General features: G+C 38.9%; 1 protein-coding gene across 1 annotated transcript; it reads right to left on the bottom strand.

Moving 5' to 3' along the window:
- Positions 1 to 1,924: 1,924 nt before the first annotated feature.
- Positions 1,925 to 24,422, bottom strand: LOC130836243 (adhesion G protein-coupled receptor E2-like). The gene is made up of 16 exons (XM_057708310.1): positions 24,394 to 24,422; positions 23,749 to 23,984; positions 22,472 to 22,699; positions 22,069 to 22,115; positions 21,872 to 21,949; positions 21,289 to 21,466; positions 17,600 to 17,707; positions 17,193 to 17,413; positions 16,829 to 17,008; positions 11,990 to 12,187; positions 11,474 to 11,709; positions 8,959 to 9,025; positions 8,506 to 8,597; positions 7,382 to 7,550; positions 7,186 to 7,296; positions 1,925 to 3,936 (listed from the first exon to the last, which is right to left on the bottom strand). The coding sequence occupies exons 1-16, from the start codon at positions 24,420 to 24,422 to the stop codon at positions 3,928 to 3,930; spliced, it is 2,187 nt and encodes a 728-aa protein (XP_057564293.1). The 3' UTR covers positions 1,925 to 3,927.
- Between the last annotated feature and the right edge of the window lie 1,537 nt (positions 24,423 to 25,959).

Genomic DNA, 25,959 nt, shown 5'->3' on the forward strand with positions numbered 1-25,959 from the left:
TATATATTTTAAAAACTTGTATCAAATTATGTGTAGGGTGTTGTTACCAGTGGTTTTCACATGAAAATATTTTTTCAAGAATGGAAGTATAGTTGATTTATAATCCTGTGTTAGTTTTATGTGATTTAGTTATACACACACACATACACATATGTATATTCTTTTTCAGGTTATTTTCCCTTATAGGTTATTATAAAATATTGAATATCATTCCCTCTGCTATACTGTCCTTGTTGGTTATCTATTTAATATATATTAGTATGTATATGTTAATCTCAACCTCCTAATTTATCCTTCCCCCATTGCTTTCTCCTTTGTTAACCATAACTTTGTTTTCTATGTCTGTTGGTGTATTTCTGTTTTGTAAATAAGTTCATTTGTATATATTTTTTAAAAGATTGTACATATAAACTATATCATATATCTGTCTTTAGCCTACTTCACTTAGTATGATAATCTTTAGGTTCTTTTATGTGGCTGCAAATGGCAATTATTTTATTATTTCATATATATATATATAAAGATGTGGAGACATTTATAAATGTCCTCTTTGGAGAAATATCTGTTTAGTTTTTCTGCCCATTTTTTGATTGAGTTTTTTTTTTTTTAATATTGTGCTGTATGAGCTGTTTGTATATTTTGGCAATTAATTCCTTGTTAGTCACATCATTTGTAAATATTTTCTGTCATTTTGTAGGTTGTTTTTCCTTTTTGTTTATAGTTTTATTTACCGTGCAAAAGCTTTTAAGTTTAATTAGGTTTCATTTGTTTATTTTTGTTTTTATTTCCATTACTTTAGGGGATGTACCTTAAAAGATACTGCTGTGATTTATGTCAGAGTATGTTCTGACTTTGTTTTCCTCTAAGAGTTTTATAGTATCTGGTCTTACATTTAGGTCTTTAACCCATTTTGTGTTTATTTTTATATATGGTCTTAGAGAATCTTCTAGTTTCATTCTTTTACATGTAGCTGTCCAGTTTCCCCAGCACTACTTATTGATGAGATTGTCTTTTCTCCATTGTATAGTGTTACCTCCTTTGTGATAAACTAATTGACCATAGGTATGTGGGTTTAATTTTGGTCTTTCTATCCTATTCCATTGATCTATATTTCTGTTTTTGTGCCAGTACCATACTGTTTTGATGACTGTAGCTTTGTTGTATAGTCTGGAGGGACTGATTCTTCCAGCTCCATTTTGCTTTCTCAAGATCCCATTTGCTATTCCATAGAAATTAAAATGATTTTTTTTCTAGTTTTGTGAAAAAGGTCATATATGAGAAACCCATAGTTAACATTATACTCAACAGCCGAAAGCTGAAAGCATTTTCTCTAATTAAAAAGTGTAGATGAATTGCTCTTAACCATTTCTGTGGCAGCCAGATTATTGTTTTTTGTGCTTTGCATATGTGAACCAGTGTTCCTGATGGTCTCTTCATGGATGATCCTGTCTTTTCTTAGAGTTTGGGCTACTTTGTTGTATGTTAACTCTTTCTGGGTCCAAGAAAATAAATGACTTTGTAATTTACATGGATATTTCTTTTTTAAAAATGGATACTTCTTATCGTTAGTTTGGTATTACTTGTTTTCATTTTCTATATCTTAGGCAGAAGTGGAAATACCCTCCATTTCTTCTATATTTTAATAATTTTTGTTTTATTTTTAATTTTTAGACTTTAAATCATCACCATATAGCCATACAAATTCATATATTTATAAGATATCTATCTACAAGGTTAGGTTTGTGTGGGAGAAAATACATTTTCTGTAAACCTAAAAATTCATGAATATATATATTTAAGGAATAAATAATTAATACATTTATTTACTTTTATAATAGCTTTTATTTACAATTTTTAAACATAGAGAGAATTTTATGTAATCACACAAGAAAATCTTATATAGAATCTACCTTGAGTCAACAATTATTAACATAGTGCCACATTAAAACTTTCACTATTTTTTTACACACACATATATATTTTCCTGCTAATACTTGATTTTCAGTGGACACATTGTAACACTTCATTCTTTAATGTCTTTATCAAATATTGAAAAATTTATAAAGAGTATGCTCTACATAATTACAATTCTATTATTACACCCAAGAAAATCAATTTCTTAATAACTTTAAATATCTAATGCATATTCAAATTATCTCAATTGTCTCCAAAATATTTTTATAGCATATATCTGAACCAGAGTCCTAGTAAATTGACACTGAATTTGATTGTCATGTGACTTTTGTCACTTTGATCTAGAATAGCCTTATGCACTTTTTACAATGATATTGACTTTAGGAGAGTTCCCTGTGTTCTGGATTTGCCTGATGATTTCCTCATGATGTCATTTAACTTGTGTGCCTTTCCCCTGTATTTCATGTACACTGAAAGTCAGGTCTGAAAGAACTGTTACCAGTAAGCTTCTTCTAGAAAGGGCCAGGTAGTAAATATTTTTGGCTTCATGGCCTTTCAGTCTCTCACACAATCACTCTACTCGACATTGTAGCCTGAAAGCAGCCATGGACGAGGAATCAGTGAATGGGTATGGCTATGATCCAATAAGAGTTTATTTACAAAAGCAGGCAGCTTCCTGGATTTGGCCTGCAGGTTATAGTTTGTTAAACCTTTGTCTAAAGGAAGGGTTAGATTTAGGTTGGACTGATTTGCCACAAATTTTTTGTTTAGCAGAAATGGGATATTGTAAGTTCATGTCTTATCAGGAAATATATAATGTCAGACTGATACTGTTGATGTTAAGCTTGATCATTAGTTCATTTGGTGGCTGTCTGATATAACATTATAAATGTACACTTTGATCCTTGTAAGTAATCAGTAATCTCTTAGGAGATTAATTGGCACTGTGGGACTAGCTTGTCTTTCAGCAAGATTACCCCAATGCTTTTAGTGGTGATTTACTAGATAATGAAAAATTATCATTATATATTTCTGTCATATCTTCTACATTAATTGGCCATTACTTTAAGTGTCACTATGTACTCATGAATATTTTAAATTTAATATGTTATGATCATTTACAGTCATTTTCCATTTGGTTCAAAGTGATACAGATATGATCAGTGAGTGTCCACAGGATATTTCTTGTTGGTGTTATCCTCTGGATTTAGACCTTGCCTAGATCACATTCTGAGAATGAAATAATTTGTTATATATGTAAATAAAAATTTAAAAATGTGCAGTAGCAATATACACCTGTTTACCCAGCTCAGCTTACAAGATATATGGATGTAGAGACTTTCTTTACAGGGTTCTGATTTTACTCTAACTGAGAAAGCATTTTCTTTAACATGTAAGATCTGTGAAATTAGAAACTGGATCTCTCTTACTTTAGTGCAGCAAATGGTGAGTACTAAAATATGTATTTCTAATTAATAAGTTAGTAGTCTTTAGAAATGGAGAGTGAAGAAGTTGAAGCATGTGTGATTGGAGACCAACTGTCCTAGGCTGCCTGTAACTCAAGTGGTTTTTAGGACATAATCCAGGAAAATCTTGGGAGACTGTATTAGTTATTTACCATGCATGTAGGTATTTGACTTTTATTTCCTCTCTTAACGGTATTTTTAGTCTTCTGAAGCTCATTTTCCTCATCATATATCTTCATCTTGAGGAATTTTGTAGAAAAAGAATTTGAAGCAGATGATTTAATCCAAGGCAACTGGACAATTGTGTCATAGCTCCTTGACTATGCTGGGAGTGAGGTGAACATACCATATGGAGCAGAAAACTAAAATTCTTCCCAGCAAATTGAATAACAGACATTCCTGTCCTACTTGCTTCCACTGTAGTTCCATGAAGAGATACTTGTAACAAACATGAAAAAGTATTTTTTTTTAACTTTTTAACCAAAGATGACAGTTCAGAATTTTCTTCACCATCCAGTATACAAGATCATCTGATTTAGCTGTTAATTCAATTCTCCTGAGAAGGAATGTGTGAAAAATGATACTTTGTTAGAAAGTGCAAGACTTTTACAATGAAAACTACAAACGATTGTCAAAAGAAGTCAAAGAAGACCCAAAGAAATGAAAAAACATCCCATGGATCTGAAGACAGTATAGTTAATATGGCAGTATTCCCCCAAAGTGACCTATGGACTCAACACACTCCTTATCCCTATCTCAGATAATTTTTCTCGGAAATTGACAAGCACATCTTAAAATCTATATGGGACTTCGTGGGATCCAAAATAGTTGAAAAATCTTGAAAAGGAGAACAAATTGGTAGTCAATTCCCCAAAGTCAAACTTACTGCAAAACTACAGAAATCAATATAGATGAATATAAGAGCCAAGAATGTAGAAATAAAGCTTTATATTGATGGTAATTTATTTTGACAAGGATGTCAATACAATCCACTGGGGGAAAGAATAATCTTTTCAATAAGTGATGATGGTATAACTGCATATGTGCATGCTGAAGAATGTGGACCTCACACAAAATTCTAAAACTCATACCATTAAAAATTTAATTCCAAGTGGATCATATACCTATATGCAATTACTAAAACTATAAAACTCTTGGAAGAAACATACATGTAAAAATTTGTGACCTTGAATTAGGCCATTCTTTTTAAGATAAGACCCTCCGCCATCAAGGACAAATGAACAAAATAGAGAAACTGGACTTCTTCAAAATTAAAACTTTTGTGCATCAATGAACACTGTCAAGAGAGTGAAAAGTCAACCCATGAAGTGGGAGAAATTAATTGCATATAATATATTTGACAAGAATAAGTATCCAAAATGTAGAACTCCTACAAACTATCAACAAAAGAAAAATGAATCAATTAAAAATAGGAAAATGATTTGAATAGATATTTCCCCAGAAATATGTAAAAGATTATAATGAATGCATGAAATTGTGCTCAACATCATTAGACATTAAGGAAATGTAAATTGAAATCATAATGAAAAACTACTTCACATCCGCTAGGTATAAAAATATATAACAAGATTTGATGAGGCTGTGGGAGATATTGGAATCCTCATATATTTTGTTCTTGCTCCTCATGGCAGTGGGGAAGCTTTTGATGGGTTTTTATGCAAGGTGGTACATATTCAAATTATGGTTTTGAGATTAGAACTCTGAATTTTATGTGGAAAACTACTTGGAAGAGGTAGAAGAGTAGAGGGAGGGAGGCCAGTTAAAGGAATTGCAATTGCTTCCCTTAAAGGCCAAGGGGAGATGGCAGCTGGAATTAAGAAGAAGGTGATAGAGATGCTGTCAGCAAGACAGGTTTGTGAGCTACTAAGCCTCACAATTTATTAGCACAATGTAAAAATCGACTGGTTTGGGGTGGAACAGCGTAGGGAAGAATAATGGCAAGGATATTCTAAGTCTTGACCGGATAAACCAGCTGGATGGATGTGCCACTAAAAAAGATGAGAAACTCTGAAAAGGATGAAGTTGGTAAAATGATGGTAATTACTGTTACAACCATGTTGATCTGTTTCTGAGACAGCTAAGTAGAGGTATGATATAGGCAATGGGGAAGAGTGATCTGGGGATCATTGGTGATTCAGGGCAGGAGAGATATACTTGGCTTTCATTTCCTTCTGCATCACACAATGAGTCCTTGTGGATGAGATTGTCTATGAGGAGGGTATGGTGTTGGAATAGAAGCATTTCTAGAACCAAGCCAGGTAGAGTAGATGAAATCTAAAGAAATGAAGAAAGCTAAGCTAGTGAGACAGGAAGAATTTCAGGGAGACACAGAAGCCAGGTACAAAAGAGGTTTCCTGATGGAGGCAGTAACTACAGCATCCAATTTGCTAAGAGGTGCAAAAGATATTTATTTCATCCAGTGATAACAAGGTCATTGGAGGCTTGAGAGTGTCATTTTGGTGCAATGATGAAGGCAAAAGCAAGGATTGAGTGTGTAAAGGAAGAAGAGGGAGGGGTCAAATGCACACCATTAATAATTGTTAATAAGGGAGAGACTTAGCATGCTGAATAAAGGTGCAGCTGTTGATAAGGTGAAGACTGTGCAAAATCCATAGAGAGAAAGTATGAGCAATGATGTAAAGGTTTAGGGACATCAAGAGTGTCAGGAACCAATTGCAGGTTGAAGGATTAACCTTAAAGTGTAGGAAGCACATTTTGTCTGTCTGTGGTAACAAAATAGAAGGAGAAGAAAATGAACCAGATGCCAAATGCCTGGTGTTTTTGAGAACACAACGTTGACCTTGTTTTATCCCACTGACTTGTTAGGAACATCTGGGATCAGGAAAGAGGTGGGAAGAAGAGACATTTCAGGATTGAATATTTTGGGAAGGGGCAAGTATAGAGGGTGGACAAGTAAGCAGATGAGAAAAAAGGATAAGTCTCCCAGGCAGGGTGGGGGGCTCATGAACACTGGGAGAAAGGATGGGCTGAAGTCCTTGCACAATACATATAGAGCCCATGGGTCTCACTTTATTTTCACCTATCAAATGGGAACATAATACTTACCTCCAAGTGCTGATGTGAAGAACATGTGAACAAAAAACATAAGAAGAATTTTTGTAAACCCAGAAATACAAATGCTTGGTATGATTCACATTGCCTGAATCTCTCCTATGCACCCTGTGATTCTCCTCCTTTGTTTTGCTTGTTTTGCATTGTTTATGTGTGTTGCAAACATGAGGAATGATTATATACTTTAAAGGAGATTCTCCAATGTAACTGAATCCTTATTTCACTTTGCTTTTATGACTATGTAAACCATATATTTACTGTTCTTTATATGGAGGGGTAGCATGGAATAACATGGGCTAAAGAATGGTCCTGTGACTCTGAGTAGCTTGTACATCCCTGCTTCAGACCATGAGTTCCTACTTATTGAGTTTACCATAGGACCATTCTCTGCTTCCAGAAGTGTTTTGTATTTTCCCATCAAGTAAAATGAAAAAGAACATGCAACATGTTACACAAAATGGGTGTTCAACCTGGGTGGGGAATAAGCAGGTAGTTATGTATAAGAGTCAAGGTGAGCATAGAAACACAATGAGCAGAAGTAGAGGAAGACCTTCTTTCATGACTGAGAAATGCCTTGAGTGAGTCTAGGTGTAAACCAGTTTGACCCATCGTAGAGCATCACCTGCTTTATACCCAATTGTCCAGTGGGAGAGGCATGTGCTCCTCAATGGGTCAGATAGTGGAGTGCTCTGGGAGCTGTGCATGATCTTACCACACTGTGTTTAGAGGGATCGGACATGGTCTTGCTGGACAATGTGTATTCCTCCGACTCGGCTTTGGTTTTCCTGATCCCTTTGAACAATTTCCTGTATTGCTCTTGGACCTGTAGAAGCAAAGCATGCTGTGGGTCAGCTCACAGAGATAAGTGAGGATGGGAAGAGTCCTGAGAGAGAGTCAGACAGTGGTACCTGCTGGCTGAAGAGGCAGTACACCAGGAAGATGAAGACACCCTGCAGGCTGTTGATGATGGTGAAGAGGTAGGCCATGATGTGGGCAGCCGGTCCCACCTGCAGGATTCCCAGACACCACGTGCATCCCAAGATGAAGAGCTGAGCTGTGGCTTTAAATGTCAGCATCCTGGGTAGGAAGAGAAAGGAGGCTCGTGATGCATCCTGAGTAACACAATCAAGGCCATTTCTTCTCTACTCCATGGATGCCTCTGACTGAGTTGTGGCCACTCTGATCTTTACTGTTAATGGTTCTCTGAAAGAAATGCTTTTTAGGTCCAGGATGCCATTTGGACTTGGATTGATGTTGGTAGTGACACTTCAAAATGTGGGTTTCGGTAATATGATATTGCACAAATATCCCCAGTTTCAGTCAACTGATATTACTAGGATGCTTTGTGCTGGGCCCTGTGCATTAAAAGTAATAATTGCAGGATTTCTGTTTTCACAGACTTTATCTAGTGGGAAGACAATACAAATGGTCAATTATTATATTTGTGAAATGGGCGGGGCCTTTGCCCTGGTTCCTCCAGTGATGTTCCTTTTTTTCCCCCTCTTCATGAAGTGATCCAGAGCATGATTTGTCCAGATGAAAAGAAAAGAAAGCAAAGGACATCCCTAGCATCTTAGAAGGTGTCATATATGGCTAATGAACCTGATTTCACCAGGTAGCCCAGTGTGTGTGAGGGTAGTGGGAGGAGCACATATAAAGGTGTGGGCATGAAAGGGCATGCTGGGTTCTGGGTCAGGTATGTAATTTCCTAAGTGGTTTATAAAGATGTAAATGTTCTCTGGACCTTTCTCATAGGGCCACAGAAGTTATCACTGTTTATCAGAACAAAGTCAATTCTCTCTGTAGCTGAGGTAGTTTCATTCTTGGGTTATAGATGAGTGGAATGTTTTTGACTTGTGTGTAAGCAGCAAAACACATCGTTTGAGCTGCCAAGAAGGGTGGCTGCACTTCTCCTTTCCAGTCCGCTTGAAAACCTGTGAATGGACATCAGGAGCATGGAAATGTATGGCCTTGCTTCTGTACCATGCTTTGTATGGAGGGGAGTGCAATATGTACCTCTGATCCATCTCACCTAGTGTTCCGAAGAGTGGACACATCACTGTTGAGTGAAGAAAGCTTGTTTTTCACAATCCAGAAGGTTATCAGGAAGAAAGCTAAATTAATCTGCAGAAACACCATAAGGCATATTGAATAATCCACATTTGCTAAATATTCCTTTTGGCTCATCCAACACCTAACCCAGCAGGTAGGAAGGTTTTGCATTTTACAACAGTCATAGAAAACCAGACCAAAAACCCAGCAACTCACTTTGCATGGGAATTTTCATGTTTAAACACTGAAAGTCCTATGTCTAAGGAAATGCCCCTTCCTGGTTTTAAAATGGAAATTCCTTCATCCTGGGAGCCCCCTCATTCCTGAGCAAACTGGAATAATTGGTCACTCTGCCTATAACTCTCTTTACACCTTGCTTTTGACTGACCCACAGCCAGATAGGAAAGATGCTCTGATGTAATCTATTACTCACAGAGAAGATGGTGCAGACGGGGCCAAGAAAGGTCCATATAAATCCTTTGTCTGTGTGGAGCCAGCATCTAAGAGAGCGGTGGAAGGAGATTATAGAATATATTGGCCTTTGTGGATAAAAAATCAATAAATAAACATATCCTTCATTCCCCAAAGTTTTTTTCTGCCTCCTTTATTATTATTAATAATTATTATTATTGCTTTATTTTTGGTAAAAATATTTCACATAAGATCTACACCCTTAGCAAATTTTAAGTATACAACACAATATTATTAGCTATAGGCACTATGCTCTATAGTAGACCTCCTGAGCTTATTATTTTGTGTATGCCCTTGATGTTACTGAGGGCCATGGCTGTATACTTATCCCATTTTGTTGGGCTGCAGACATGAATCACGTGCAGCTTTTTATATGTAAATCACACCTTTAAAAAGTGGTTTTTAAAAAAGAAAAATTGCTTTTAAAATAGCTCTTTTAAGTGTTGGTGCTCTGATATGCTGTCAGAAAAAATATATATGTTTTAAGGAAAAAATCAACAGAGAAAATAATTTATGGTTTATTGGACAAATATTGAGCCTCTCCTCCTGTAACATAATCTGTACTTGGCTCTGAAGACCCAGTTGTGATTAAGACAGAGTGATGTCTGTCATCAGCAAGTTCCTAGCTAGGTGGGCAGGTCAACAAACAGACAATAGAAACAATTGAGATGATGAGGTTTAAGATCAAGTATGAGGAGCTGTGTGAACATGTAGCTGGATCCATAAGCTAGTTGGGGTATTATGAGGTTTAGATATTGGGGAGGGGTTCCCTGAGAGAACTGAACTGTGTGTATGCTGAGATGTGAAGGATGAATAGGTGTAGATAGGATGAAAAAATGTGGGACAGCCAAGAAGGGAGAGAGAGAGAAAGGGACAGAGGGAGAGAGAAACAACAAGAGTAAGCCCGACACTGTGACATTGCTATGTCAGGGCTCATGTGCACTGTGTAATTTATTCCTCTTGACAACATAGGTAATCAAATATTCACAGGTCAGACATCTGAGGCATAAGGATACAAAATCAGTAACTGAAGTTCACACTGATAGAAATGATCAAATTGGAGTTTTATCCCAAGTAGGGAACTATGAATGATTTTTCCATGGAGAGTGTTAGTTGGATCCACCAGGAAGAGCCAAAGAGAGAGTTACTAAGGCAGGAGTTAGCAAACTGAAGCCTGTGGTGCATGTTGGGTTGCTGTCTGTTTTTGGAAATGTGTTTTACTGGGTCACAGTTACATTTGTTTCTTATATCTTTTCTGTGGCTGCTTTTGAGCTACAAGGAGAGAGGTGAGTCATTACAACAGAGACCATAGGACCCACAAGGCCAAAATATATACTGTCTTGCCTATCACAGAGAAAGTCTGCTGACATTTTTGCTAAACTATCTAGGAAGGCCAGCATACCAGGGACCATATGAGGCAGGTTAACATTAATTTTTATCAGCTTGAGAGTTTGTTGTGGGTGCCAGTCTGCATTTGATCACATCTTTGCCACCAGAAACCTGATTTAAAAATGGCAGAGGAGCTGAATAGATATTTTCCAAAGAAGGCATAGAGATGGCCAGCAGGCACATGAAAGAATGTTCAACATCACTAATGTTAGGGAAACATAAATCAAAACCACAATGAGATATCCTGGCACAACGGTCAGAACGGCTCTTATCAAAAAGGCATGAAATAACCAGTGTCAGTGAGGATGTGGAGAACCCTTATATTACTGTTGGTAGGGATGTAAATTGGTACAGCCACTATGGAAAACAGTATGGAGATCCTCAAAATAGGAATAGAACTACCATCTGATCCAGCTATCCCATGTCTCAGTATTTATCCAAAGACTAAAAAAACACTAACTCAAAATGGTATACAGACTTTTATGTTCATTGCAGCATTATTTACTATATATAAGATATGGAAACAACCTAAGTGCCCATCAACAGATAAAAAATGTGTGATACACACACACACACACACAACACACCAACTATGGAGTACTACTCAGCCATAAAACTGATGAAGTCTTGCCATTTGTGACAACATGGATGGACCTTGGGGGTATTGTGCTAAGTGAAAAAAGTCACATGGAGAAAGACAAATACAGTCTGATTTCATTCATAAGTAGAATATAACAAACCAATGAACAAAATAAATGAATAAACCAAACCAAAGCAAACAAACCCCATCCCCATCGTAGATACAGAGAACAGAATACTGATTATCAGAGGGGAAGGGACGGGTTTGAGGGGAGGAAAAATGGGTAGAGTGGATCAACTATATTGTGATGGATGGAAACAGTTTTTGGTGGTGAGCAAGGTGTAGGGTATACAGAAATAGAAATATAAAGTATACATGAAATGTATATAGTATTACAAAACAATGTTACCTCAATAAAATTATATCTTAAAAAACTAAAGTGCTGTGTTGGTTTTATGATGGCCATGGTCATGCTGGAGAAGTTAGGACAGGGGAAATTTGCTTTTACCTGGTGGTTGTTCCATAAAGATGGGGCCTGGATGCTGCAGAAATGACCACAATCACAGCTGGGACTCCATAGCCCACTGGGAACATGAGCTTCTTCATGAACAAGTTGACACTGGAGTAGTTGACCACCGTCAGGTTGCGTGCAGTGAGGAAGAGGTGCAGGCCCTCCAGCAGCATCCAGGTGAAGGAGGCCAGGTAGAGGTAGTGTAAGGCACCCGCGATGATGGCACACAACACCTGGGTGAGGGGGAAGGTGTCACCAGGAGGGACTGTCAAGGTAGAGCATGACCCCTGGACCTCTTCTATACTTCGCCACTGGAGAGACTCTGTTGTATATGAAGGAGTGGTCAATGGAGTGTTCATCTTCTAGTTGTGTCAGTCAATGTGAATTTGGTTACTTACCCATCTAACCTTACCTCTAACCCAGGTCATTTTTTTAAGATGTCCAAGGCATCATGGCTCCAAGAACTCAGCATTCCCTGGAGCAGAGAAGGGTATTCTGGAACAGTATACATACCTTGATCTTAGTTCTGTTGATGGCTGTTAGGAAGAGCAGGTGAGCCAGGAAGAGGCAGAGTGAGAGCTGCAGGTGGAGGGAGGTGCTGGTGTTCTGGATGGCTTTGCACAGCAGAAAGGTGAGGGCCGCCAGGAAGAGGCACAGCAGAGAGAGGCTCAGCCCCACGTAGGTGATGACTGTCAGTGCAGGATTCTCCTCCTGGGACCCAGCAGAGAGGAGATTACAGTCACACTTTCCTGCTCTGGGGGAATGACCCTTCCACTATTTTTATTTTGAGTTTTAGGCATAGAAAAAAAATCAGGAATGGTGGAGCCAAGTAGATATGTGATGTTTATGGGTAACTTTCTCTAGGTTCAGAATGTTAGAATTTTATGGGATCTGATATGATTAATTCTGTCTCTGAAAGGATTGAGGGACAGGAGAGTCCTTAGTCGAGACCAAGCCCTTGAACTCTCAAGGGTTTAATTTCCTTTAGACTTTTGGTCATGACTAAGCTTATGGGTCACCACGAGAGTTTCACAGAGGCATGTAGTCCATATTGAGAAAGGCTCCATCCCCATCATGTGATGATGTATGACACAGACTGTACCTGGAGTCATGATGTCCAGGTATCAGCTCTGACCTTGAACTCCACACACCTTATCCTCTAATATCTGTTCCTGGCTTGTCACAAATCCTTACAGATTTAGAACTAAATCCTTGGTTAAAAGAGGAAAACTGATTCACCTTGATGATGGTGGTGAGTTAAAATTTATATTTTTCTGCCATTTTTTGGAATACATCCTAAAATCCTGAAGCCAAGGGGAAAATACTCACCAATTCTCTTTTAGAGTAAGTTGGGAGAGAGAGAGAGAAGGATGAAGAAGAAAATAAAGATCAAAACATTCAAAGCAGATGTATCTGGATACAGGGCAATTGAGTATTATTAGCACGAATTTTTTTCCCCTCAGATCTTAATTGGAATATAATTGTTTTACAAATGTTGTGCACTTTCCGCTGTACAACAAAGTGAATTGATTGTATTTACACATATATCCCCATATCCCCTCCCTCTTAAGCTTCCCTCCCCTCCTCCCTATCGAAACCCTCTAGGTCATCACCAAGCATCGAGTTGATACCCCTATATTATGCAGCTGCTTCCCACTAGCTATCTATTTTACATTTGGTAGTGTATATATGTCTATGCTACTCTCTTGCTTTGTCCAAGCTTCCCCTTCCCCTCTGTGTCCTCAAGACCATTCTCTACATCTGTGTCTTTATTCTTGTCCCACCCCTAGGTTCATAAGTACCATTTTTTTCTTTGTTTGCTTTTTTTAGATTCCATATATATGCGTTAGCATATGGTATTTGTTTTTCTCTTTCTGGCATACTTCAATCTGTATGACAGATTCTAGGTCTGTCCACCTCACTACAAATAACTCAATTTCATTCCTTTTTATGGCTGAGTAATATTCCATTGTATATATGTGCCACATCTTCTTTATCCGTGCATCTGTCGATGGGCCTTTAGGTTGCTTCCATGTCCTGGCTATTGTAACTAGTGCTGCAATGAACATTGTGGTACATATATTTTTTTGAATTATGGTTTTCTCTGGGTATGTGCCCAGTAGTGGGATTGCTGGGTCATATGGTAGTTCTATTTTTAGTTTTTAAGAAACCTCCATACTGTTCTCCATAGTGGCTGTATCAATTTACATTCCCACCAACAGTGCAGGAGGGTTCCCTTTTCTCCACACCCTCTCCAGCATTTATTGTTTCTAGATTTTTCTGATGATGACCATTCTGACTGGTGTGAGGTGATATCTCATTATGGCTTTGATTTGCATTTCTCTAATGATTAGTGATGTGGAGCATCTTTTCATGTGTTTGTTGGCCATCTGTATGTCTTCTTTGGAGAAATGTCTATTTAGGTCTTTGGCCCATTTTTGGATTGGGTTTTTTTTTTTTTTTGATACTGAGTTGCATGAGTTGTTTGTATATATTGGAGATTAATCCTTTGTCAGTTGCTTCATTGGTCAATATTTCCTCCCATTCTGAGGGTTGCCTTCTTGTCTTGTTTATGGTTTCTTTCACTGTGCAAAAGCTTGTAAGTTTCATTAGGTCCCACTTGTTTATTTTTGTTTTTATTTCCATTATTTTAGGAGGTGGGTCAAAAGGATCTTGCTTTGATGTATATCATAAAGTGTTCTGCCTATGTTTAGCTCTAAGAGTTTTATAGTGTCCAAACTTACTTTTAGATCTTTAATCCATTTTGAGTTTATTTTTGTGTATGGTATTAGATAGTGTTCTAATTTCATTCTTTTACATGTAGCTGTCCAATTTTCCCAGCACCACTTATTGAAGAGGTTGTCTTTTTTCCATTGTATATTCTTGCCTCCTTTGTCAAAGATAAGGTGCCCATATGTGCTTGGGTTTACCTCTGAGTTCTCTATTCTGTTCCATTGATCTTCCTTCCTATTTTTGTGCCAGTGCCATACTGTCTTGATCCCTGTGGCCTTGTAGAATAGTTTGAAGTCAGGAAGCCTGATTCCTGCAGCTCTGTTTTTCCTTCTGAAGTTTGCTTTGGCTATTCAGGGTCTTTTGGGTTTCCAAACAAATTGTAAAATTTCTTGTTCTAGTTCAGTGAAAAATGCCATTGGTAATTTGATAGGGATTGCATTAAATTTATAGATTTCTTTGGGTAGTATAGTCATTTTCACAATGTTGATTCTTCCAATCCAGGAACATGGATATCTATCCATCTATTTGTATCATCTTTGATTTCTTTTATCAACATCTTATAGTTTTCTGCATACAGGTCTTTTGCCTCCTTTGGTAGGTTTATTCCTAGGTATTTTATTCTTTTTGTTTCAATGGTAAATGGGAGTGTTTCCTTAATTTCACTTTCTGATTTTTCCTTGTTAGTGTATAGGAATGCAAGAGATAGCACGAATTTTATTTTGCAGCATATCTTTGTTTGATTTGGTTTAGGAATAAAATGTTTAAAAATAAACAACCAGCCCTCCAGATGATTTTGATGTACTGTAAAATTTGAGAATATTTGGTTTATTGAATAAAAGTAATTTTCTTACTGTATTAAGAGCTCCCCCAAATCCATTAGATTTGTACCAACAAGCCAATGGAAAAATACACCAAGGATGTGAACAAATTGTTTCCAAAGAAAGAAATACTAATGGCTTGTAAGTGAAGATAATATATTCCATTAATAATAAAAAAGACACACTTTTTTTTCTAGATATGATATTTACCTCTTAAATAGGTAAATATCCAAAAATTTGCTGATACTCTTGTGATATGGGAGTGAGGAATCACACACTTTCACATAATACCTGTGTCAGTGTCCACAGGTGTGACCTCAAGATGCTGAAATATGGAAATATCTAGCAACCTGCAATCATGAATTTGACCCAGTATCCATCCTAACTGCATATTCCAACATGAGGTCAATGAGGTAAGTGTAAACAGTTGCAACATTATTAGTATTAGCAAATGACCTAATAAAAACATCCATTATGAGAGGCCTTGATACAGAACTTACACCCCATTTGCACAACAGAATGTATTGTAACAACAACAAAAAAAGAGAATCTCTTTGTAGACTCAAGAGAATAATCCATCAGTTGTGTGAAAAAAAGAATACCAAAGACAAAATACACGTATTACTTCAACATGAGCAAACATCCATGGAAATGTGCAGGAGAAACTAACAACTTTGGTTGTTGAAGCAAAAGGAATGTGGTGTCTGGGGTTAAGACAGAGATGCAGAATTTTCAATGTTTTCTCTCTTGTTCTGTTGGAATTCAAAACTGAACTATCTGAACTCTCCAATAAACAGGAAACAGTCTATAAGTAAAAGTATGAATATGTGGTATTTAGGGATATGGCTGTAGAAACATGGATTTGGAGTGTTGTTCAAATTTCTGGGGGCTCCTATGAGGTCTGACCATTGGGCTATGATAATTTCATGCTTACTTTCATGTGATTGTCAGCTTTATTTCAATAAATTGCCTATTACTTGAGGTCACCAGAGAGTTTTTGGTTTTGGTGAACCAGAGAAAGTAAGCAGCTCACCTTTCCAGGTGAGAAACCAAAGACTTCTCTTGACCCACCTGTACTCATGGGCTCCCCTGGCCCCTGTGACCTCTGCCATCATAAAATCTTTCTTTCTGCAGCCCCTGTGCACCCTAGTCCAGAAGACCCTTATGGTATGCAGAATTCTAATTGACAACCATATCCCTGTCCCCTGGGGGTACACATAACCCTTCCAGGTTTGAAGTCAAATGCTAATGTATGTGCTGCTGTGAAGGGATTTTGCAGATGGAGTTCACGTCCCACATTAACTGACTTTAAGAAGTTTATCCTGGGTGGGTTTGCCTTAATCATGTGAGCTCTTAAAAGACCTGGGCTTTTTACTGGAGAAATGATTTGAAATTTGAGAGGATTTGATGTGAGGGAGCTTCTCCTGCTGGTCTCCAGATAAGAACACTGATATAATGTGAGAGGGCCCAGGAGAGATCCACATGAGAAGGAGTACAGGTAGCCCCAGAGAGCTAAACCTGGTTCCCTGCTGACAGATAGGAAGACAAGGAGACCTCAGTCTTACCACCTCAAGGAACTGAATTGTGCCAAAAACCCAGGGTTAGAGGAGGACCCCCAAGGCTCAGATGAGAATGCAGGATGATTTCAGCCTTGTAAGAACCTGAGCAGACATCCCAGCTATACCATGTCAGATTGCTGACCTGCAATAATTGTGAGATAATAATTTTTTCAGGTTTTACATGTGTGGGAATTTGTGACACAGCAGTAGACATTGAATGAGGCCCCTCTGAGGGTTCTCACCTGCACATTGTAGTAGGCCATGAGGACAGCAAAGCTGCTGAGGTGGGTGCACTGGCAGATGGTGTTGTTGTCTCTGGTTCCCACCATACTGCAGCCTTTGGTAGCCCAATGACCACTTCCATTCTGGCCATGCTCCCAGAAGACACAGTACACCTTTTCCCTTGGCCTGGGGATCACTGACTGTAGGAACAGGAAGTAGGTGTGAGTTGGTGGTTCTGTTGCTCAGAATTGCTGACCCAAAGGTGGCTTATGAATGATTTTCTTGAGGATAAGATGCACCCGTGGAAGAGCCCCCTGAAACCTAAGGTTGTGCCCAGGACTCAGGCCTCTTCCATACTCACAGCTCCATCCCACCAGGACTCACATGTTGGAAGACAAAGGTGACTGGGGAGCTGAGGTTCTGGGTGTTATTGTTGCTGATAAAGACGGTTATGACATCTGACAGCAGGATTGGGGAGATTTCCTTTAGCAAACCCTTCTGCGTCTCATGCAAATCTGCCTGTTCCTCAGTATCCAGGATCAGGGGGACTTTTTCCAGCAACTTTCCCATCCCTGGTGTGGAGACAAGGCCCACCACAATAGGACCTGCAGGACAAGAGTGAAGTTGACATCTTGGGATGCCCAACATGACCCCTCCTTTAGATGGACTCTCTCCCTGTGGCCTCACCATAATCCACAATACTCTTTAAAGCTGAATTTTCTGTTTCTTACTTCTTTGTGTATATTTTCCCACTGTGAATCCTCAGGGATTTTCCTTGCCTCAGCCATTACCTGAGTCTTTAGATTTGTGCACTGTATCCCAGGTCAGCATCATCTTTGTCTGATTCTGAATCAAGGTGATATTCCTGTCTTCTTCTTCCAACACCTTCAGGGACAGTTCTAAGAGTTATGGGGGTTATATAGTGAAGTTAGATTAGTAATTGTGTGTACAGTGGTTGACATAATACTATTTTTTATATATATATGGAAATAAAATTTTATATATTGCATAAATATACAAACAGTTTATATATTATATAATATATAAATAATGGTATTATTTGTTATAAATAATAACATTTGGTATACATAATAATGGTATGTATGTATATCATTTGAATTTATGAAGGACTGTAATAGAACACTATAAGCAATTATTCAACATGTTAGGCAACCTAGGTGAAATAGAGAAATCCCTAGAGACACACAAAATACCAAACGTTACTTAAGAAATTGGAAAATCAGAACAATCCAGTAATAGGTAAGTAGGTTGAATCAGTATCCAAACTTCCCAAAATGGAAAGACCAGAACAAATATCTTCTATGGTGAATTCTCCCAGCCATTCATGGAAGAGTTAACACTAACCCTTTGTAAACGCCTCCACAGAGTAAAAGAGAAAGTAACACTACCTAAATATTTCTATATCATTATCCTATAAAATAAAACACAAGAAAGACATCAGAAAAACCCCATAGACCAATATCGATTATGAAGATAAATACACAAGTAGTCAACAAAATATTAGGAAAAATTTTATCCAAAAAAGCTTAAGATATATATTGAAAACTACAAAAGATTGTTGAAATAAATTAGAAACCCCAAATAAATCATAATATATCCTATGTTCATGGATTGGAGACTTCATATTGTTAAGATGGTAATAGTCCCCAAAGTGATCTACAGATTCAGTGCAATCCATATCAAAATTCTGACATCATTTAATTACTTTTTGGCAGAAATAGAAAGCTCATCCTGAAATTCATAGGGAATTACAAGTGGCCTGGATACCCAAGCAATCTTGAAAATGAAAAACAAATTCAGAAGAGTTACAATTTCTGATTTCAAAACTTATTACCAACCTACAGTATTCAATACAGTATGGGATTGGCATAAAGACAGACATATAGACCAATAAAACAGAATTGAGGGTCCAGTAATAAATCCATACATCTATGGTCAGTTGATTTTCAACAAGGGATGCCAAATACCTTCAATGGGCAAAGAAAAATCTCTTCACAATGATGCTGAGACACATGGCTATCCACAAGCAAATGAAGGAATTCAGTACCCTAACTCATACAATAAACAAAAAGTAACTCCAAATGGGTCAAAGACATACATTTAAAAGTTAAAACTAGAATAATTAGGAGAAAACCCAGGGGTTACTTTTCATGACCTTGGATTTGGAAATGGATTATTAGGTATGAAAAAACATGCACAAGCAACAAAAATAGATAAAGTGGACTTCATCAAAATGAAAACATCTGTACATTAAAGTGGAAAGACAGTGAAAAAGCAAAAAGACAATCTACAGAATGGGAGAACATATTTGCAAATACATATCTGATAGGACCTACTATTAGACTATTTCAAGGTCTCTTACAGCTTAACAACCAAATGCCAAATAATTGAATGAAAAAAAAAAAGAAAAAGAAAAGACTTAAGTAGATGTTTCTCCTAGCAGTAGACAAATATTCAACAATGACATGAAAAGATGTTGAACATCCTTAGTCACTAGGGAAATGCAGATCAAACCATGATGAGATATCACCTGACATATACGAGAACAGTTACAAGAGAAATCAACAAAAATGGAAGTAATGAGTATTGCTGAGGATGAGGAGATTAGAACCCATGTATTTACGTTGCTGTTGAGAATGTAAAATGGAGAAATAGCCACTTTTGAAATATAGTCTGGTGGTTCCTCAAAAAACTGAAGGCAGAACTACCACATCACTCAGCAATTTTACACCTTAGCATGTGCTCCTAAGAACTTCGTTATTCAAACTAAAACTTGTACACCAATACCCATAGTAGCACTGTTTACAATAGTCAAAGGGTAGCAACAACCCAAATATCCATCGATGTGTGAATGGATAAACAAAAGGTGGTATATCCATGAGAAGTGCATTATTATTCAGCCATAAAAAGGAATGAAATACAGACACATGCTCCAACATGGAATCTAGACCATTAGGTCACATATTGTATGATTCTATTTATGCAAAATGCCCAGAATGGCAACTCTATAAAGACAGAAAACAAATATGTGTTTGCCAGGGGCCTGGGGGAAGGAGAAGTGGAGAGTGTTTGCTCAATAAGTACAGTGTTTACTTTTGGAGAGATGAAAATATTTTAGAAATAGAGGTAATGATTACAACTCTGTGAGTACACCAAATGCTACTATACTGTACACTTTGGTAACATGGTGAATGTTAGTGTCCATCAACAGAGGAATGGATAAAGAAGATGTGGTATTTATACACAATAGACTGTCACTCAACCATAAAAAGGAATGAAATTCTGCCATTTGCAACAATGTGGATGGACATAGAGGATATTATGCTTAGTGAAATAAATCAGACAGAGAGACAAATAATGTATGATATTTCTATGTGGAATCTAAAAAATAATACAAAGGAATGCATATGCAAAACAGAAACAGACTCACAGAGATATAAAACAAACTAGTGGTTACCAAAGGGGAGGTTGTGGGGTGGAGAGGCATATTAGGGGTATGGGATTAAGAGATACACACTACTATATATAAAACAGATAAACAATAAGGATATACTGTTTAGTACAGGGAATTATAGCCATTATCTTGTAATAATTTTAAGGGATTGTATTCTTGTAAAAATACTGAATCACTCTTCTGTACCCCTGAAACTAATATAATGTTGTAAATCAACTCTACTTCAATAAAAGGTGGCAAATTTTAAGTTACATGAATTTTACCTCAATAAAACAAAGCATACTTATGTATCAAATAATGTGAGATTTATATTCTTCCAAACTAAATATTTTTTCCCTTTTGTAGCCATTTCTATTTTATTTTAAATTTTTCATTATCATTATTTATTATGCTAATTTATTTACAATGAAAATGTGTATTATTTATAGTTTATTCATTTATTTTTTCTTATTGAAGTATAATTGATATGCAACACTGTACAATTTTCAGTTGTGCAACATAATGATTCCATATTTTTATTTATTGCAAAATAATCATCACAATAAGTCTAGTTAAAATCTGTCACCATACAAAATTTCTTGTGATAAGTACTTTTAAGATTTACTTTCCTAGCCACTTAGAATATGCCGTGCAGTATTATTAACTATAATTGCCACGCTGTACATTACATCCCCATGACTTACGTATTTTGTACCTGGAAGCATGGACCTTTTGACCCCTTTCACCATTTCCTGGACTCCCACCCTGGTCTCTGGCAACCTCCAATCTGTTCTTTGTATTGATGAGCTTGGTGTTTTTTTCTTTTTTTTAAATCACTCATATAAGTGAGATCTTATGGTAGTTGTCCTTCTCTGATTTATTTCACTTACATATTTTTTTTTTACTTTTTAAAAACTTCTATTTTTACTTATGAGAGTAACACATAATACAAGCCCAAAGAGGTTGGGGGAGGAAAGAACCAGGAACAGGCCGGGGAAAAGCCTGGAGGCAGTCCTGGGTATGTACCTGTGCCTGCAGATGAACTGAAGGTCATTGACCCATTATGCAGGGCCTTGCTCAGCCCTCTCAGGACATTCTCCAGGCCAAAGAGGAGGTTAGTGGCCACAAAGTGCTGCTTTGAGTCGGGCAGGGATTTCAGGTCCTCGGGGGTCTCCAGCATTTCATCCACCTCCTGTATGAGGTCCTGTGGGGATGAGGACACAGTGCCAGTATTCCACACACCCAAGAGGTTGCATGAAGATACTACCCAGTTGGTTGCAGAGAATAGAGTCAAGAGGCTGTTTGGGTGATAAAGTTGGCCCTGGATGAGATTCCTTGGGTGGTCTTTGCCCCTGGAATCCAGCCACTCAGAGGTCAACCCTGTTCATGAATGCCAAGAATGATGTAAATCCAATATCCGGAAATAGGAGGAGGAAAGGTCATTAGTAGGTGCAGGTGAGTGTCTAAGAGTGTCACTCTTCCTACCCACCCTGGGAGAGGCAGGGCCTCAGAGCAGTGCACCATTGTGTTGGGGCATCTCCTCCCAGCACAGATTTCCCCAGGCTCCTATGGGAGGTTTCCACCTGCCTCCCCTGGATCCTGCCCTTACCTGGATAGTTCCTAGGACAGAGGATGCCTCGAAGTTTCCACTCAGATATTGGACTCTGTTAAAGAAGCGGGAAAGCCTCTGGGAAGAAGGAGATGTGGGGGTCAGAGAGCCTCATGAAAGTGTGGGGGAGCTTGTGGGAACTTGGGGGAATGTGCAGAGGGATTTCCTGCTGCCTGTTCTCTGCTGGGGCCACTCACCTGGCTCTTGATTCCTGGGGCTGGAATCCAGGTGGGGAAGGAGATCTCTGCAGGGGACAGGATAGCAGTTCATTGGCTATAAGAACATTTGTGTGTGTGTGTGTGTGTGTGTGTGTGTGTGTGTGTGTGTTGAGGGCAGTCTCTCAGGTCACTTCAGGCCAGGTATCATACCAAACATCAATCCTCACTGGCTGAATTCTACCTAGAATCCTGATGATGACCCTGTCAGGGCCAGGCAGCCCTTGGTGCTTTTTCTGACTTCCAAGAAGGCATACCCTGGAAGTGGTGAGAATCCACATGTGAAGAAGGCCAATATTGGGTGAGGGCAAGTGGGATCTGATGGGTGAGGGGTGGCAGGTATTTTGGTCGTCTGTTCCCTTGGCTTCCCTCCAGGGATACAGACCTGTGGCCCCCCTCCAGTGGTGCCTAGATGTCTTCTGCCCCCCAGTGGTCTGGGCCCCAGTGGAGTCTGGGTTGATCTTCTTGGGAGTGGGTAAGTCCTGGGACAGTGGCTTCTGATGACGGTCTCTGTTGCCACCTGGCCCAGGCAGGAGACTCTTCCATACACCCAAATCTCCAGGTGTATGTCTTGGGGGGTCCACATCATCTGAGCTTTTCACAGGCTTGGAAACTGAAATTATTAAGGCATAGGTAAGGTAGGTGCCCTCAAACATCCCCACTCCCTGGATTCTGGTTTGGATTTCTGGGTCCATTATGGCCCTTGAGGTGTAAAGTTGGTCCTGGTTTGGCTGAGCCTGTGTAAGCTGCAATGGGGGAAGTTCTCATCCTGGTAGTCACTGATAATGGGGAAGAGGATGTACAAGCATGCATCAAAAATTATCTGCACTCTGTAGAATTTATTTTAATTAACTTTTAGGAAAAACAAATACATCATTTTCATCATAATCTCCTTGCTTCACAATACACTTTGTCCATCACAACAAGCTTTCATATTCCCTCTTTAGAAAATGTTTTAGGCTGAGCTGCAAGCCACGGATGCACTGCTGTCTTCACTTCTTCACGTGGATGGGCGTCTGGTTCCTTCTTGATGGATAACACTTGTGCAACCTTCCTTGAACTTCTCTATGCATTGATACACACTTCTTCACGACAAAACACTTTCTCCATACTGTGCACAAAGTCTTCGATAAATAACGGCACGAGGTACACCCTCAGGCCACACACAAAAAAACAAATCACTGCACGCTGCTCTTCTTTCATGTAAATCACAAGTGGGGCATCCATTTTTTCTTGTACTGCAGTTGTGAATGAACTGATGTAACATGTTCACACCTGCACAGCAGTGACTTGAGAGACAGTAGCCTTGAATGGAAAGCGCTGATAAGACAGTGCAGCCAACAGAAGTTTTAATGTAACCAGAGTGCGGATAATTTTTGACTCACCCTTGTATATCGTGCTGGAATCCAATGAGCTATGAGCTCCTGGTGTATGTTGAGTGACATGTATGTCTTTTGTTTTCTGAAAGTAAGATGCCAGGTGGTCAGATGGACATTTCAAACTTCTGGAAGTGACCCTCTGTGGAGGGTTCTGACATTTGACGTTTGGAATGGATGGGTGACTGGGTAGGTGCCCATGATGGCTCTCTGTTGCCAGGAGAAGTGGGATGAAAGACTTTAAAGCCCACAGAGGATAGAATGGAAGATGCAGTTTGGCTCTTACCTTGACATGTGTTCTCATTTTTATTCCCAAACCTTGTTGCCCCAGAAACAAGCTGGTACCCTGGGCTGCATGTGCAGTAGTAGCTCCCATCTGTGTTCCGGCACTCTGCAAATCTTCCGCAGGATACTGTTGAGGGGGTTTCACACTCATTGATGTCTGGAACACGAGAGGACAAATGGTCACCTCCTGAAGGTGTGAGTTCCCACAGGGCAGAGACTCTGGTATCCAGCCTGATCCTGCCAGGAGGACTGGATGAACTGAACTCCCAGGTAGTACTCCTCTTCCTCCAGAAAGACTGATAACTTCTCTGCTCATCTCTGCTCACTAGCTAGCCCAATCTAGATTTAGACACACTACTGATTCATGATGGGGGCTGGAAAGAAGGCCTCTCCAGGACTTGAGGGGTAGATGGAGACACTGACTCAAGTGCCAGACCCTCTTCTCTGGTGCTACGTGCACCATCATGGCCCTGGGGGTGTTATCTTGTGTGGGGGGTAGTGGCATTGAAGGATGTCCTCGATACTGAGGTAGTGGAGGGAGTCATGGCCACAGGCTTTCCATGGTAAAACTCATCATTCACAATTGAGGATAAAGCCAGTAGGTCAGGCCCTTGTCCACTGACGAACTGGATCTACCACTACTCACAGTGGCCCAAGTACACCTGAAATCCGCATCAAGCACACTCCCAGCTCCCAGTGATAGCACTTTTCAAGGATGTGCCTGAGGGAGTCTTGCTGTTTCCACCCTTGGGGGAAGTCTTCCCTTATCTGATGCAGTTGGGCATGTGAAATGAATACAGCAGAAATGTTCTCACAGCTGAGTCACTGGGGTGCTTTCTGGCCACTTATATGTCTCTGTTCTCTGGACATAAAAGGAAAGATGCTATGAGCCAGGTTGCCTTTGAGTAGCTTAGGGAACCACAGAGCAAGGGCTGAAAATTGTTGCACAGAAGACCAACAGTTTAATAAGAACCATGGACACAAGAATGAATCAAAATGAAGAACAGAGTGTTTGACCCTGTAAATTCCAATCAGGGGATCAAAGACTTTAGGGCCTCAAAGGACTCATGACATCATGATGAGTCAGCAGACAACTTGTCTGCCCCAGATCAGAGTTCTCTTCTCTGCACCTGAGGATTTCCCTTCTAAGCCCCAGACCCAGGCTGTGGTGTCAGCACTAAGACTGGACAGGATATGGGAGGGATACACAACTGAAGGATTCAAGATCAACCTCTACCTGGGCATTGAGACTTCCTCCTCTCTTCTTAGATGGTAGCAATAGCTGGAGACCTGTTTTAAAGGTTGATGAAATGGAATGGAGTTGAATGGGGAGCAGTTGGGAATGGAGGGCAAGGAGGGGAAGACATTAGGATGGGAAATTCCTCAACCTGACAAGTGTGCTCTCAAGAAGGAGCTGGAATCCAGTTATACTAGCAGCTGGATCTCTTCTCCATGTTCAAGGGTCTACAGATCTCCATGAGACACACACACACATCAAATGCATAAAGGAACCTCTAGGAATACCTCTAGGAGTACCTGTACAGTCACAGAAGGGCTGAGCATCAGTCAAACATCTTTTTTTGATGATAAAATCTGATAAAGTCTACTTCTTTTCTCCAAATATTAAGTTAATGCACAGATACTTGGAAAACAAAGAAAATCACCCTTAATTCCACTATACAGATTGCTGGAAAATGTCTTGGTATTTTTTTTCTTATAATATTAAACATATTAGGAATATTTTCTCTATTAGCAATGTTTCCATCTAAGACAGTAGATGAGTAGTATTTCTTGTGAAAACCATATGATTCCCCCATCCACAGTTTTTAGTATTGTGGTAAAATGCATAAAACATAAAATTTACCATCTTAGTCATTTTAAAGTGATATAATTTCCTTTCATGATCTTGTGTTGTTGAAAAATAAAGTCTTTAAGTTTTAGACCTGGATATTGGTTCTACTACCTTATTAATTCTGTGACTTTGGAGAGGTAATTTAAACTCTTTGAGCCCATATATGATTGTTGAAAAAATGATTCTACCTTGAAAAAATAAAACTCCTGGAATAAAATATGTGGGTTGGGTGAAATGAGTGAAGGCGGGGAAAAAAATCCAGCTGCACTTGCATGCTGGGTCTGCTGTGAGGATTGAGGTGGGAAACCAAGATGGTGAGTTCCTGGATAGCTCAAGCTAGTTAGAGAGGCTGAGTTTCCA

Source organism: Hippopotamus amphibius, chromosome 15 (genome assembly GCF_030028045.1).
Source record: "Hippopotamus amphibius kiboko isolate mHipAmp2 chromosome 15, mHipAmp2.hap2, whole genome shotgun sequence".
NCBI classification, from domain to species: Eukaryota; Metazoa; Chordata; class Mammalia; order Artiodactyla; family Hippopotamidae; genus Hippopotamus; species Hippopotamus amphibius.

Coding starts and splice junctions, on each gene's coding strand:
- LOC130836243 (XM_057708310.1), bottom strand. CDS start 24,422: ATGCGGATTTCAGGTGTACTTGGGCCACT. Junction 17,009..17,192: donor TCACCTTTGTCTTCCAACAT/GTGAGTCCTGGT, acceptor CTGTTCCTACAG/TCAGTGATCCCCAGGCCAAG. Junction 7,551..8,505: donor TCCACTCTTCGGAACACTAG/GTGAGATGGATC, acceptor CTTCCTACCCAG/GATGCTGACATTTAAAGCCA.